The sequence below is a fragment of the Branchiostoma lanceolatum genome, chromosome 2 (genome assembly GCF_035083965.1).
Source record: "Branchiostoma lanceolatum isolate klBraLanc5 chromosome 2, klBraLanc5.hap2, whole genome shotgun sequence".
Taxonomy (NCBI): domain Eukaryota; kingdom Metazoa; phylum Chordata; class Leptocardii; order Amphioxiformes; family Branchiostomatidae; genus Branchiostoma; species Branchiostoma lanceolatum.
The window spans coordinates 21,377,154-21,389,159 of record NC_089723.1 but is presented as its reverse complement, the minus strand read 5'-3'; the positions used below and the strand labels follow the sequence as shown (position 1 = coordinate 21,389,159).

Here is a 12,006-nt window from a genome sequence, read left to right as displayed (position 1 = left end):
GGTGCTACTACTTACAGTAGTACTAATAGGGGGACTATGTGGATCTATCCACAAGAAATCCTTGCTCCTGATAAACTGAGGAAGGGTGGCCATGTTCTATAGATATTCTAAAAGCACAGACCAGAGGGCTTTCTCCCCTTGCCAGTGACATGTACATACCAAATATCAATTCGTTGTACATGGAATTAGCATATTATAATCCTCAAGAAGTTTGTCAAGTTCATATATAGACATGATAGAGTTCGTAATCAACATTGATAATCAAACATATTATAAACTTCCTTTAAAAAGTAGCAAAATATAGTTTCTTCGAAACCATAGTTACATTTTAGCTATAAGACTGAACAGCTGTGCACCAGTGGGTACAAGGGGGTTTCATATTTCCTCCTTGGTTGATCTAAAGATGGAGCATGACCACTAGATAATTGCCATGACGGAAAATGGCATCGATGGGGCATTATTCCAACTAATTGGTTCAAGGCTTTGCAGGGTTGACAGGTTAGGGAGGGAAACTTGGACAGCCATAATTGCTGTGAAATCACCGTGCTAGTCGGCATCGATGCTGCCTTACAGCAGCATTAAAGCTTTAGGCATCTGTGCTGCAGTGAGCACCAGTTTGACTAGGGTAATGCTTATTTTTCCAAGTGTTGATAATATTGAAAATACTGCAAATGACACTGGCTTTATTCACAATGCAATTAAATGCTTACTCAAAAGTAAAGAATATTTGATACACTCATACCAAGATGGACCCCTACTCTTTCCAATAAGTGTAGTGGGTTCTTTAAACATGAGGTGTGGCCTTCCTCAAACAAAGAACCTTTATTGAACATCCTATTTGAGGGACACCCCTAACCAAAGCTTAAGGTACACGTTTACATCTGAGTGGAGTGAGTACATTGCAGTGAGGTTCTTTCCCAAGGGCACAACATTAGGACCTCCAGGTTCTGAGTCAACAACCCTAACCACAAGGCCACCGTGCCATGGACCACAAGGCCACTGCCTACATGTATGAGCTCTTTCATGCTTGTTGAAGGTGTAATGAAAATGAGATGACACTAACACATTGGTGACATCAATATTGTCACACTCAACACTTTAGACATATATTACTTTAGACATACAACATGTGCGTAGCGTGCGTAGTCCAGTGGTTAGCTATCTTGCCTCTGGAACTAAAAGGCCCGGGTTTGATCCCGGCTGTGTCGCTCACCCCACATGCATGCTACCGGAAAGGGTTGCAGTCCTTAGGACGGGACGTTAAGCCGTGGTCCACTGTTCATTGTGCTTGTCAAAAGAGCTAGGGGAATTTCCCCGGTACAATGAACCTGTAAGTACTGTACATAGCGTCTGTCTTCTTTGTCACGACCAGTGGAAGATTAGCTCATCTGTTCATTGAGTTCATTTGAGCCAAACTGGTTCGAGATCACTTTCCTTTTCCTGTTTGACATTCTTATGGACTTCACCTTTGGCTGGTATTATGCTATTCTACACAAGGAGCAGATGGCCCACATAAGACCTCGAAAAGGTAGCAATCATAAAACTAACACGAACGGAAATAGATATTCAACAGAACAGACTTTGAGAAATGTCAAGAGATTCACACAGTGACCATGCAACATGTATGGATTAAACTGAATGTCATGACATTTCCTCAGTGAATGTTGTTACATTGTATAAATTACATGTACATGTAGAATACAAGAAAGGTCTGTCAATTACAAACCCGAGAACTCTGGTGGTAGTTACATTTGACATTTGAAATTGTAGTAGATAAAGCCTCAACAGAATGCTGCAACATTTACCGCCTCTTTATGATGTTTTATGGTTTTCAAGTTAATAGCAGATATGTAACTACTGTCCTTTGCATGTATCTCTCGAATTTTTAATCAAGACAAGCCAATCCACTGTGTAATTGAAGTCCAGTAATTGCCCCTGGCTAGAAGGTAAAAGTGGGCTTAGCACTGCTAATTTTGTTCTCCCATGTGTGGCTGTTAAGGAGATTAACACTAAGGAATTGTCTTACTATGTTTTGATAAGTGTTCACTTATTATAAAAGATTAGTCTGAATTTCAGGCAGATGTGGCCTGAAATATCAAAATGAATGGAGAAAAGTTTGAAATGTTTATTGTTCTGTTTTGTTGGGTCACCACTACTGAATATTAAGTTTCCCCTGTTATACATGTATCTTTGTTAGTGCATTAGATGTCTGGATGTTTTAGGTGTGTACAAACACAGGAAGAGTAATGTACCATGCTCCCATTGGAGATTCCAACCAACAAATAAAATAAAACCAGTTCTAACCAGCACAGGTTTATTGTCAGTGAAGGTGATGGTAGACCAGCTGACCCCCTCTCTCTGGTACTCCTCCTGCTCCAGTAGAAAGATGTGCTGCAAACAAATCAGTAATCATGCAATGCCCTGTGACATTTCTGTTTGAAATGTTCCAACTACTTGGTCTATGAAAAGGCTGCTAGAGAATGGGGACAACCAAGGAGAAGGAGGGAGAGATTACCTTGGAGGAGAGAGCAGAAGAATTACAACACAACTGAACATTTTTAGTAAACAATTAACTGAAAACATTATTGAACATTTTTGAGTGGGGGGGGGGGCTAGGTGGTTACCACAGCTGTTACTCCGATAACGTTATGAAAAGAAGAACATATTCTTATCTTTTCATAGATAGAATACACCAGCTTGGTTACCTATTTCAACTATTTTTGATAAAAAGGTAGAGCTGTTTGGGCAAACCACAGAAAATATAGCCTTGATAAAGAGGACATAATTTACAGCTAAATTTTACCATTTGTATACAAGTTTAAGTTACTCATGCTGTAACAGTAAAGAAACTATCAAAACAACACTGTGTCAACCTTATATCCTTCTGTGAAAAACTGAAATAAAGAATGTCACATTTGTTTACCTGATTAAAGAAGTATTGAAGCTGCTCATTGGCCAAGTTGATACACAGCTGCTCAAAACTGTTGTATTCAAAATGTTCAAAGCCAAATATGTCCAGCACCCCTGTGAAAGTTTAAACAATTAGAATAGTTAAAACATTTTTTCTGCACACATGGTATTGTCTAAATCCTGTTGAAATTGTAGTGAAGGTGTGAGACCTATGTAGAAAGAGCTCATCATCAGCACAATGCTAGTAGTATCAAAGATGATGATGATGATGATGATGATGATGATGATGATGATGATGATGATGATGATGATGATGATGATGATGATGATGATGATGCTAGTGATGACTACTTCATATTATACATACAAAAACTGACTGCACTTTTCCACAAATTTCTTTGTAGAGCAGAATAAAAATACTGTATATTAAGTAACCTGAAACTTGCACACACAAATGTGGCTAAAGTTGTGGCACAATATTTCAGTTTTCAAGTAACAAAACAAGCCACTGCCTTGAGTGTCATAAGTTGAAGTGCCTGGGGGGGTGGCAGTCACATAAGTTCTGAAGCTGAGATTTATCACTTATGTGTATATGGCAAGCAATCCCCCCTTTTCCATGCATTTCCCTCAGGATTTGCTTTCTGGGGCTCAGGAATTGTCTTACACTGATAATGGAGGACCACATTACAAAGCTATCAGCACCAAGGTCAGCACCACCACTAGAGGCTGTTCCCCCGAGTATCTCCTCCAATGATGGACTGGCAAATATCTAAATGCATGTGTTCTGCCCAAACTTGAACAGACAATCCTAGCAATATTTCATTCCCAATTTTTCATCCTCAGGCAGGTTAAGGCCTGTGACAATTTCTGTCGAACATGAATTTCGAACCGCTCAGTGACCGCAGGTAACCTTGCGAGACTGTGACGTTTTCAGAATGGTCCAAACGGGTACAATGTAACGTTATATTACAAAAACAGGAATTTGCTAAATATTTGGCATACTAACTACTTTTGGTAGGACTTATGAATGATAACAGACTGAGTACAGATATTGATCAAATATTTATCAAATATTGACATAAGTAGAGGCGATCAACAAAAAGGGACCATGTGGAAGCTGCAAAATGGTACCGTCCGAACATGTTCGAACGGCCTCCCGGAATGTGGCATGGCGCGAAAACGGCGGGGTATTTATACATAAAGCTTGACCAGAGCAGTAAATTAAGAATTATTATTTCTGACCAAAATCATTGTACAGCATGTAAAATTGCAGATATATTCCATATATAAGTACCCTATAATACTAATGATAACTGTCTGCAAAGTTGGGTATTGATACGACCACATGTTTTTTACCCCAAATATAGGAGATTGAAAATTTTCTTGTTTTGATATTCTAAATATTTGTTATTTACATCACCTGCCCAAATTTTGTTGAAACAGATAGATACATCAAAAGTTGTGTGCATATAACTGCTAACCTAGCCAAAAGGTATCACAGGCCTTAAACAGGCTGAGTCTGTCTTTCTCCTGTGAAAGCTTTTTAATCAATGTTTGATGTAGAAAGTTTTGTAACAATGCTTATGATTTTTTTTCAGAAAGCAGACATTGGTTTCCCCCAGTATAGATACATAAAGAGAAGCCATTTTGTATGACATTGTCCTCATTTATGTCTGTCTTATAATACAGCTGTACATCATTTTTGAACAGACAATATGGGACCCCTTTTTCGATACATAAGACCTTGAATAAGAAAATGAGGAATAATGGAGGACACAAAAACGTGAGCAAGCTGATAGATGTATGGACTACTTTTGCATTGGGACACATCTCATGCGTCATACAGGAATCAATACTCCACAGGCCATTACCATGAATCAGTGGTATGGGTCTATTGCCATTTCCTTTGTGATATGTGACAAGTACCTCTAATAAAATTCTTCACATGCTGTCTAAATCACATAGCCAGTAAATCCCACCAGTCCTGTATTCAATATGGACCTGGAAGGTTCATGATTTGATTTCAAGATGACCTGGGAACTCATTTTGGGCCATCCCACACCGAGGTATACCTCTTTTTTTGTAGAAGTGTGAGGCATTTGTTAAAAGCCGCACAATGATCATGTTAGAGGCTTTATCTAGGCCATTTCCTTAGACCATTTCCTTAGACCATTTCCTTAGACCATTTCCTTAGACCATTCCCTTAGACCATTCCCTTAGACCATTTCCTTAGGCCTCTAACATGATCAGTTTTTAACAAATACGTCACAAACAGCTCACAATGTCACACATAAAAGACTACAGTATCACACCAGTAGCTTCAGAACTTATTCAGTGGTCTAATATCATTTTCACAGCTTTGATATCATTTCACATCATCCCCGATTTAAAAACATGACCAGCACACTTCAAGTTCAGCATAGCACTCAATGCATGTATGTTTTCCTTCAGTCTATATGTTTCCTTCTAAACTCAGGAAGTCTATTTATGCCATGAAATCTATTTAGACCAAGCATAGAGATAAAGACATATAGATATAACTAATAGTGAAGCACAGTGTGAGACTGGTCATACCTATTTGCTGTAGCTCTGCAATGCTGGTGTCTGTGGGAGCCAACAGTTGGTTGATCTTGTTGACCAGCCAGCCGAACAGTCGTCCATACAAGGCCTTGGAAACAGCATCTCTGCTTGCTAATGCTGGTAGCAGAACAAAACTTTCAATTGATATAAGCTGAATGCTTTCCCTTAGATTTTAAAAACAGGTCAAAATGTCCAAACCAGTCATGAATGAGTAATTACAATGGATTCTCAGTCAAGCTCAAGACCACAGTCATCTTGCTGAAACACTGAGTTCTGTGTTCATTTATACTTGATGAAGGCAGCAAACGAGTTGAAACATTGCCAGGTACACTGTGACCTTTCGCTGTAAAAGAAACAACCTTTCCTTTAAAGAGCAAGATATTATATATTCATGAGAAGCTTTATTAAAGAAAAGATGACCTTTGATGTGCATACCTTGCTGTACAGTGTAATTCCTCTGTATGAGTTCCCCCTTGTTGGTTCTCACCACACTTTGTGTTAGGCTGGACTCTAAGTCAGTACTGTCCACTCCCAGAATCTCCTGTAACCATGACAATAAGCACTTCCTGGCACATCACTATAGCCTGTGATATAATACTTTGAAACATTCCCTTCTTTTTCTTCATTCACAGCCCCTACTTTTCTCATTTTCAAAACTTTTACTGCACGTCACTATTATATACAAAACACAAATTTGATCTATGCCAAGTGTATTTCAAAGCAAAACTGGAGTTTATTGAAGTTTACTGGACTCAACAACAGCAATACCACAAACTTACTGCAGCAATGTTGAGGTCCTTGGCGGCCCTGTCCACATAAGCCTCCCCACTGTCTGTAGCACAAATCTGTATGTTCCCCATGTGGAGCACCCCAGCTAGGATGGAAAACATCCCTTCTTGTTCCTGTAGTATAGAAGTTAATTGGATGAAGATATAATGTCTTCACATGCTGCAACTGCCCTAAAATCTAGCGCATGCAACAACATACTTAAAGCAAAAGCAAGATTTTGTGAATAGCAGCAATTTCTAAAGCAGTCCACAAAATTGTCAATATTCCTTGATTACTTTTACCATCATAAATGTTTTACACTTTCACCAATTTTCTTGTTAAGAAATATTCTCCTCATAGCTGATTTAGATATGTGTACATTGAAATTATGAAAACTGTAAACTTGACAACACAGGGGGATAGAAAACTACAGGTTTCACCTCCTCATTGAAGCCCACCATGTCCATGGCATCCAGCAGCTGTTGGTGCTGAGTCCTGTACTGTTGAACTTTGTCTTGGAAGTTCTTCAGGTAGCTGTGAAGACACATTCAAGCAGAAAGCATTCATCCAAAACTCCCAAATAGTTAACTGACCTATTAGCTTGGAAAGGAGGTTACTCAGACCTGATCTACAATGTAAAATACTAGTCTTATTGGACCAGGACATTTGGACATTTTTGAGCAACAAGTGAAACAAACAAAAAATAGTTACTACTTAGTACTATCATGTATTATATAATGTTAGTTTTCCTATATTGGGAAAAGGTGGTGACAATCTAACGGCAAGTTCTTTCCCGATGATGCAGACTGTTGAGTGACCAAAGTTGGATAGAATGACTTATCCTTTTATACCAGATCCATGTTGTAAAAGTATGATTTGAAAGACAGCAAAACATGCAAAATAACAGTTCTTGATTAATGAGTCAGACATTCATTTCAAGTACTACAATGTAGTCTAAAGAGATTTTCTTTTGTTGCTCAATGGTTGCTCATTATAGTCGCTGCCTTAGTGAATATGGGGTATAAGAGACTTGTTATTTGTACTTGTACCTGTAGTTTTGTCCTCCTCCCAGATGGTACTTCTCCATGTTCTTTGGGGAGAGCCCATTCAGCATGCAGTAGAAGACGTGGAAGTTCTGTTCTCCTTCTGTCTGCTGCACCAGTCGGGACTTCTCCAGAAGGTACTCACGAATCTTGGCACCTTTAACTGTGGAAACATTTTTTTTTCAAATCTTTTTCTTTATACACATCTTATATAGACATTGTCTCACATGCACATACACACACACACACACACACACACACACACACATACACACACACAAACACACACTCACATATACACACACATACAATACAACGTCTCTATTAGGAATAAAGGGAATACATGACATTGTATTATTATATAACTCCTAAGCTACTTTCAGTAATCATCAGCAATAGGAATTGGAAACTTAATAATTTTTTATATCTAAATCACATTACACAGTACATACCTGCACCATTTTGGAAGAAGAGTTGAATGTACTTCCCAAAGCGGCTGGAGTTGTCGTTCATCAGAGTCTGGGCGTTCCCAAAGGCCTCCAGAAGCGGATTCACCTGTCAGACATGTCAGAAAGAATCATACAATTCAACTCAGCACAAAAGTTCAACCTTTTAAACTTTACTTCCAGACCTTTAAAACCTTATTTGATGTATTCCCAAAGGCCTCTAGCAGAGGGTTCACATGTCAGACATGTCAGTAATAATCTTACAATTCAACTTGCCTCAAAAGTTAGCCATAAAATTACTTCCAAGACCTCTAATACCTTAAAATGTATGATATGTTTCATTGATGAACATGCATTTGGCAGTCAGGTTCCCAACAGACTATGGGATCTGCATGCGTGTCTTTTACTCCGTGCATTTCGATTACCAACTATGTAAGTGAGTTATGATGGAAATGGCGGACACAATTGACACAAATGCCACTCTTAGTTACAGTCTGTTACTGTAACTTCATTATATTTTGCAGGACTTAACGTTGGGTAACCTAAATTCGCGGGGTACTTAAATTCGGGATTTTTCGAAAACGGGGTATTTAGGGATATGTGCTAGATGCAGCATAAGTAATACCGCTAGAAATGCAAACCTGCCAGACTTACGTATTCAGAACACTGTCTGAAAAGCTTCGATAAGCATGGATTATAAGGCGACGAGGTCAAAAACTCTCCGTCCCTTATTGGAACAGTCTGAGGACTTCGTGGGAGAATTAAACAACATGGTTGTCGGCTGGTTTATAAGAAAAATGTCACATCCGCTTCCTGCTCAACACAATTATTTACAAGGCAACTTATTACAATCTCTTTTGCTAACCTGCAACTGGATTCTAAGTGTGATCAATCATCAAAACTCCTCTCTGTTGCTACAACCTACGGCACGTGTATTTTCCCGCCGCCATATTGTTAACCAGAATCCTGTTGTCAAGCAGACGACAAAGGTTTGTGAGGAACACTTTTTTGTCTAAATGCTGCGTGTGATAGTGGACTGAGGAAGATATTTTCCTCAAAGTTTGCTCCTAACACAACAAGGAACACATGGACATAGTAGTATTACCATTGCTACGGCATCCAGCTAACTTGCCATGAATAATGTAACGTTACACGTTGCCCGATGATGACGATGGGCTGACTTTGAGTGAAGTTCTACCGACTCAACACACGGGTTGTTCCCGAACCGGCCTGATGTGTGCGGTACGGCCGTTTTTTCGTGTATTTTTTTTACTTGGACACGTCTATATCCATAGCACTCTCCTCAAGCCAAGGATGGAACGAATAGCTGCTGTATAAAATGTGATTAGCGGTAAGATATTCAAGACGAATCTTCTCTCCCGAATTAATGTGCCCACCTGTCCGGCAGCACCGTCATTGTGCGTGCGGCGGGCGGTAGTTTTAAGTTGAAATATTATGGTGTCAGCACGACTAGAGACAAAATCTACCATATATATGATTAGTGCAAAGATATTACATGATACTGACAGAATAATAGAAAAAAAGGATGGTTTATTGTTCTGCTAGATTGATTTCTGTCAACCATTATCGGAAAAATCCCGAATTTATGTTACCCAACGTTAATTTCACAGTAGAAGGTCTTTGCAGTGTTGCATAGTTTGTTGTATATTACATGACCCATGGTTCTATAAAGAACGAAAAATGACTTGGCCTGGAACTTAACATTTTATATACCTTGTCACTGACTTGCCTTAATAGGTATTAAATAAAAGTGGTTCCAACTTTGAAAATTTAAAAGCCAAACCTAAGCTTTCAGTTGAAGAAGGCTGAAATATTGTCCGATATGTAAATGGACTAGTACTGTCAGTGTCCTTGGTTATAAAACATATTTGTGATTAAGACTGCAGTTGGACAGTCAAATTCAATGCATCTGTTTTTTGTATAAGACCAAGGTTATAACTCTGGACAACAGACCGGAAGTTCTGCAGCTGCAGTACCAAGTTCAGTCCCAGAGGGCCCAAAGCCAACATTTAACTCTTGGGTCAACAACACCTAACCTGTCTTACCAAATACCATCACCATCCATTCAAAGGTTCTTAAGTTGCTGTGGATATACATACGCACAAACATGCCATTTCAATCACAATTCCAAAACTATACCTCCATTTTCATGTACTAGGTGAAAACTGTGAACACTATATTAAACTGTACCTGTAGAATCTGCTGCTCCAGCTGCGAGGTGCCCTGACACAGCTGTAACAGCTGCCTGATCAGCAGCTTGGTGCTCTCTGTTTTACCTGCTCCACTCTCACCACTTTAATACAGTAAAAAAAAGATGAGTCAGCAAAACAGTCTGTGACAACAACTTAAAGCATGTCATCTTGGAATCCCCATCATCACAAGCTTAGCTTAAAGCATGTCATCCTTGAATTAAGGGTTAATGACTTGTCCCGAGGTGAGTATGGTATCGTAAAGGCTGGTCATTTGCTTTTATTCACTTCTATTTGATGGTTATAGCAAATGACCATGCCTTATGAAACCATATACGCCTCGGGCGGGTCATTTGATTTTGATTCTATTACTGTAACAATTGCAACAGTGCAATACACGTGGGACACAGGCAGCAATTGCTGGTGTCGTAACCCACACATAATATGCCCATATTTTTACACCTGGTTGGGGTGAGGAAAGTCGTGTAAAGTAAGATTCAAACCCGGGACCGCTGGGTTCTGGGCCCAAAACCCTGTTACTATGCCACACGACCCACATTAACCCTTAATTCAAAGATGACATGCTTTAAGCTAGCCCATATACACCTCAAAGTGGATCATTACAGGTTAGCTTCAAACATGTGATTTTTAAACCATGACATTATCACAGGCTACCATTTAATGTAGCTTAAAGCATGTGATTTTTTAAACCCCGTTATCACAGGGTTACAATGCATACATGTCAATCAAATCTACATCTGAGTACACTTGATTGAACATTACTTAGAATATTCCAAGTCTATTGTTTTTAGTATGTCTATTTTGGAATCAAATACCTACTAGTATATTCTAGTCACCTTCACTGTAGAGTGACAGAAAGTGATCAACTGACACATATAATGTTAATCAAAACCTTATCTACATAATTGATGAACTACAACTTAACAAGACATAAGAAATAACTCTTAAACATTTCACGAGGCACGAGGTCTTCAATCTCTGTTTTATAAGAGGAACTTTCTGGCTCTTGCTTGATTTTATGATTACCTGATGACAATGCACTGGTCCTGGGGTGGTGCTGACAGTTTACCCAGCATGCCCTGATACGCATCGTTGGCCGTGGCGAAGATGTGTGGAGGATGGTCGGAGTGAAGACCTCCACAGTACTGCCCAGAGATCTTGTAGCCAATGAACCAAAAATTTAGGAAAAAAAGCAACAAGAGTGGCAGGAAGTGAGTGAAAAGATGGTCACATTGTACAAAAGGATTCAGTATATTGTATTTCAAACATTATTCATCTGTATCTGTATAGCCAGTATAACTGCCCTTCGGCATAACACACCTGCTTCGCAGGCACGCAGCATGATAGAACCTGGTTTAATTACACCAAATTACCTGTTACACCTAACTTTTGCACATCTACTAGTAGCTTCAAGTATTCTTTGAAGCTATCCAGCAAATATGTATTCCGCAAGCAGCTTTTTTTTTAAATCCAGGAATGTTACTTACAGTTCCACAGCAATCTGTGGACTCGATTGACCTGACTCGACCTATACTCAAACCTGGGATGGCTCCTCAAACCCCAATTTTACGCAACATGATATGATATAACATTAAAAAAAGCTAATTCATACAGTGGAATATCTTGGCCTTGAAATATTGACATGGGGGCTTCACGCCTGCGTAGTCCACAGGTTCTATCTAGTAAATGGCCTTAAAAGTAAATAACCAGGCTGCAGTTGCAGAATGTTCAATAATACCATCAAAATGCCACCCGCAAGGCACATGATTGAAGTCTCCCTTGGTTGAATGAAATTGAAGTAGTTGTTGCCCCATTAGCTGACCTCAATAGGCATTTTCAAGGTTATAGAATTGGACACTGCTGCTCAAGATTACTCTACTTCACTTCAAGGTTACTCAATGTCCAAACAATCAATCCTCTTGAGTCGGATACTTCATACTTCCGGTAGAGGTCATGATCAGAAAAGGTTAGAGGGAAATCGGAATTTCAGACTTTAGACTCTGAGGCTTTTCATTACTGTAGTCATTA

General features: G+C 39.2%; 1 protein-coding gene across 2 annotated transcripts in view; it reads right to left on the bottom strand.

Moving 5' to 3' along the window:
* LOC136427893 (myosin-IIIb-like) overlaps nucleotides 1-12,006 on the bottom strand; it is a 31,111-nt gene that overhangs the window by 17,291 nt on the left and 1,814 nt on the right. For both annotated transcript variants that reach the window (XM_066417108.1, XM_066417109.1), the window contains exons 3-12: nucleotides 11,005-11,135; nucleotides 9,959-10,061; nucleotides 7,754-7,856; nucleotides 7,308-7,464; nucleotides 6,699-6,792; nucleotides 6,270-6,392; nucleotides 5,926-6,031; nucleotides 5,485-5,607; nucleotides 2,924-3,024; nucleotides 2,305-2,391 (exon numbers count right to left, since the gene is read on the bottom strand). In XM_066417108.1, coding sequence (XP_066273205.1) covers nucleotides 2,305-2,391; nucleotides 2,924-3,024; nucleotides 5,485-5,607; nucleotides 5,926-6,031; nucleotides 6,270-6,392; nucleotides 6,699-6,792; nucleotides 7,308-7,464; nucleotides 7,754-7,856; nucleotides 9,959-10,061; nucleotides 11,005-11,135 — 1,128 coding nt within the window. The remainder of the gene's footprint in view (nucleotides 1-2,304; nucleotides 2,392-2,923; nucleotides 3,025-5,484; nucleotides 5,608-5,925; nucleotides 6,032-6,269; nucleotides 6,393-6,698; nucleotides 6,793-7,307; nucleotides 7,465-7,753; nucleotides 7,857-9,958; nucleotides 10,062-11,004; nucleotides 11,136-12,006) is intronic.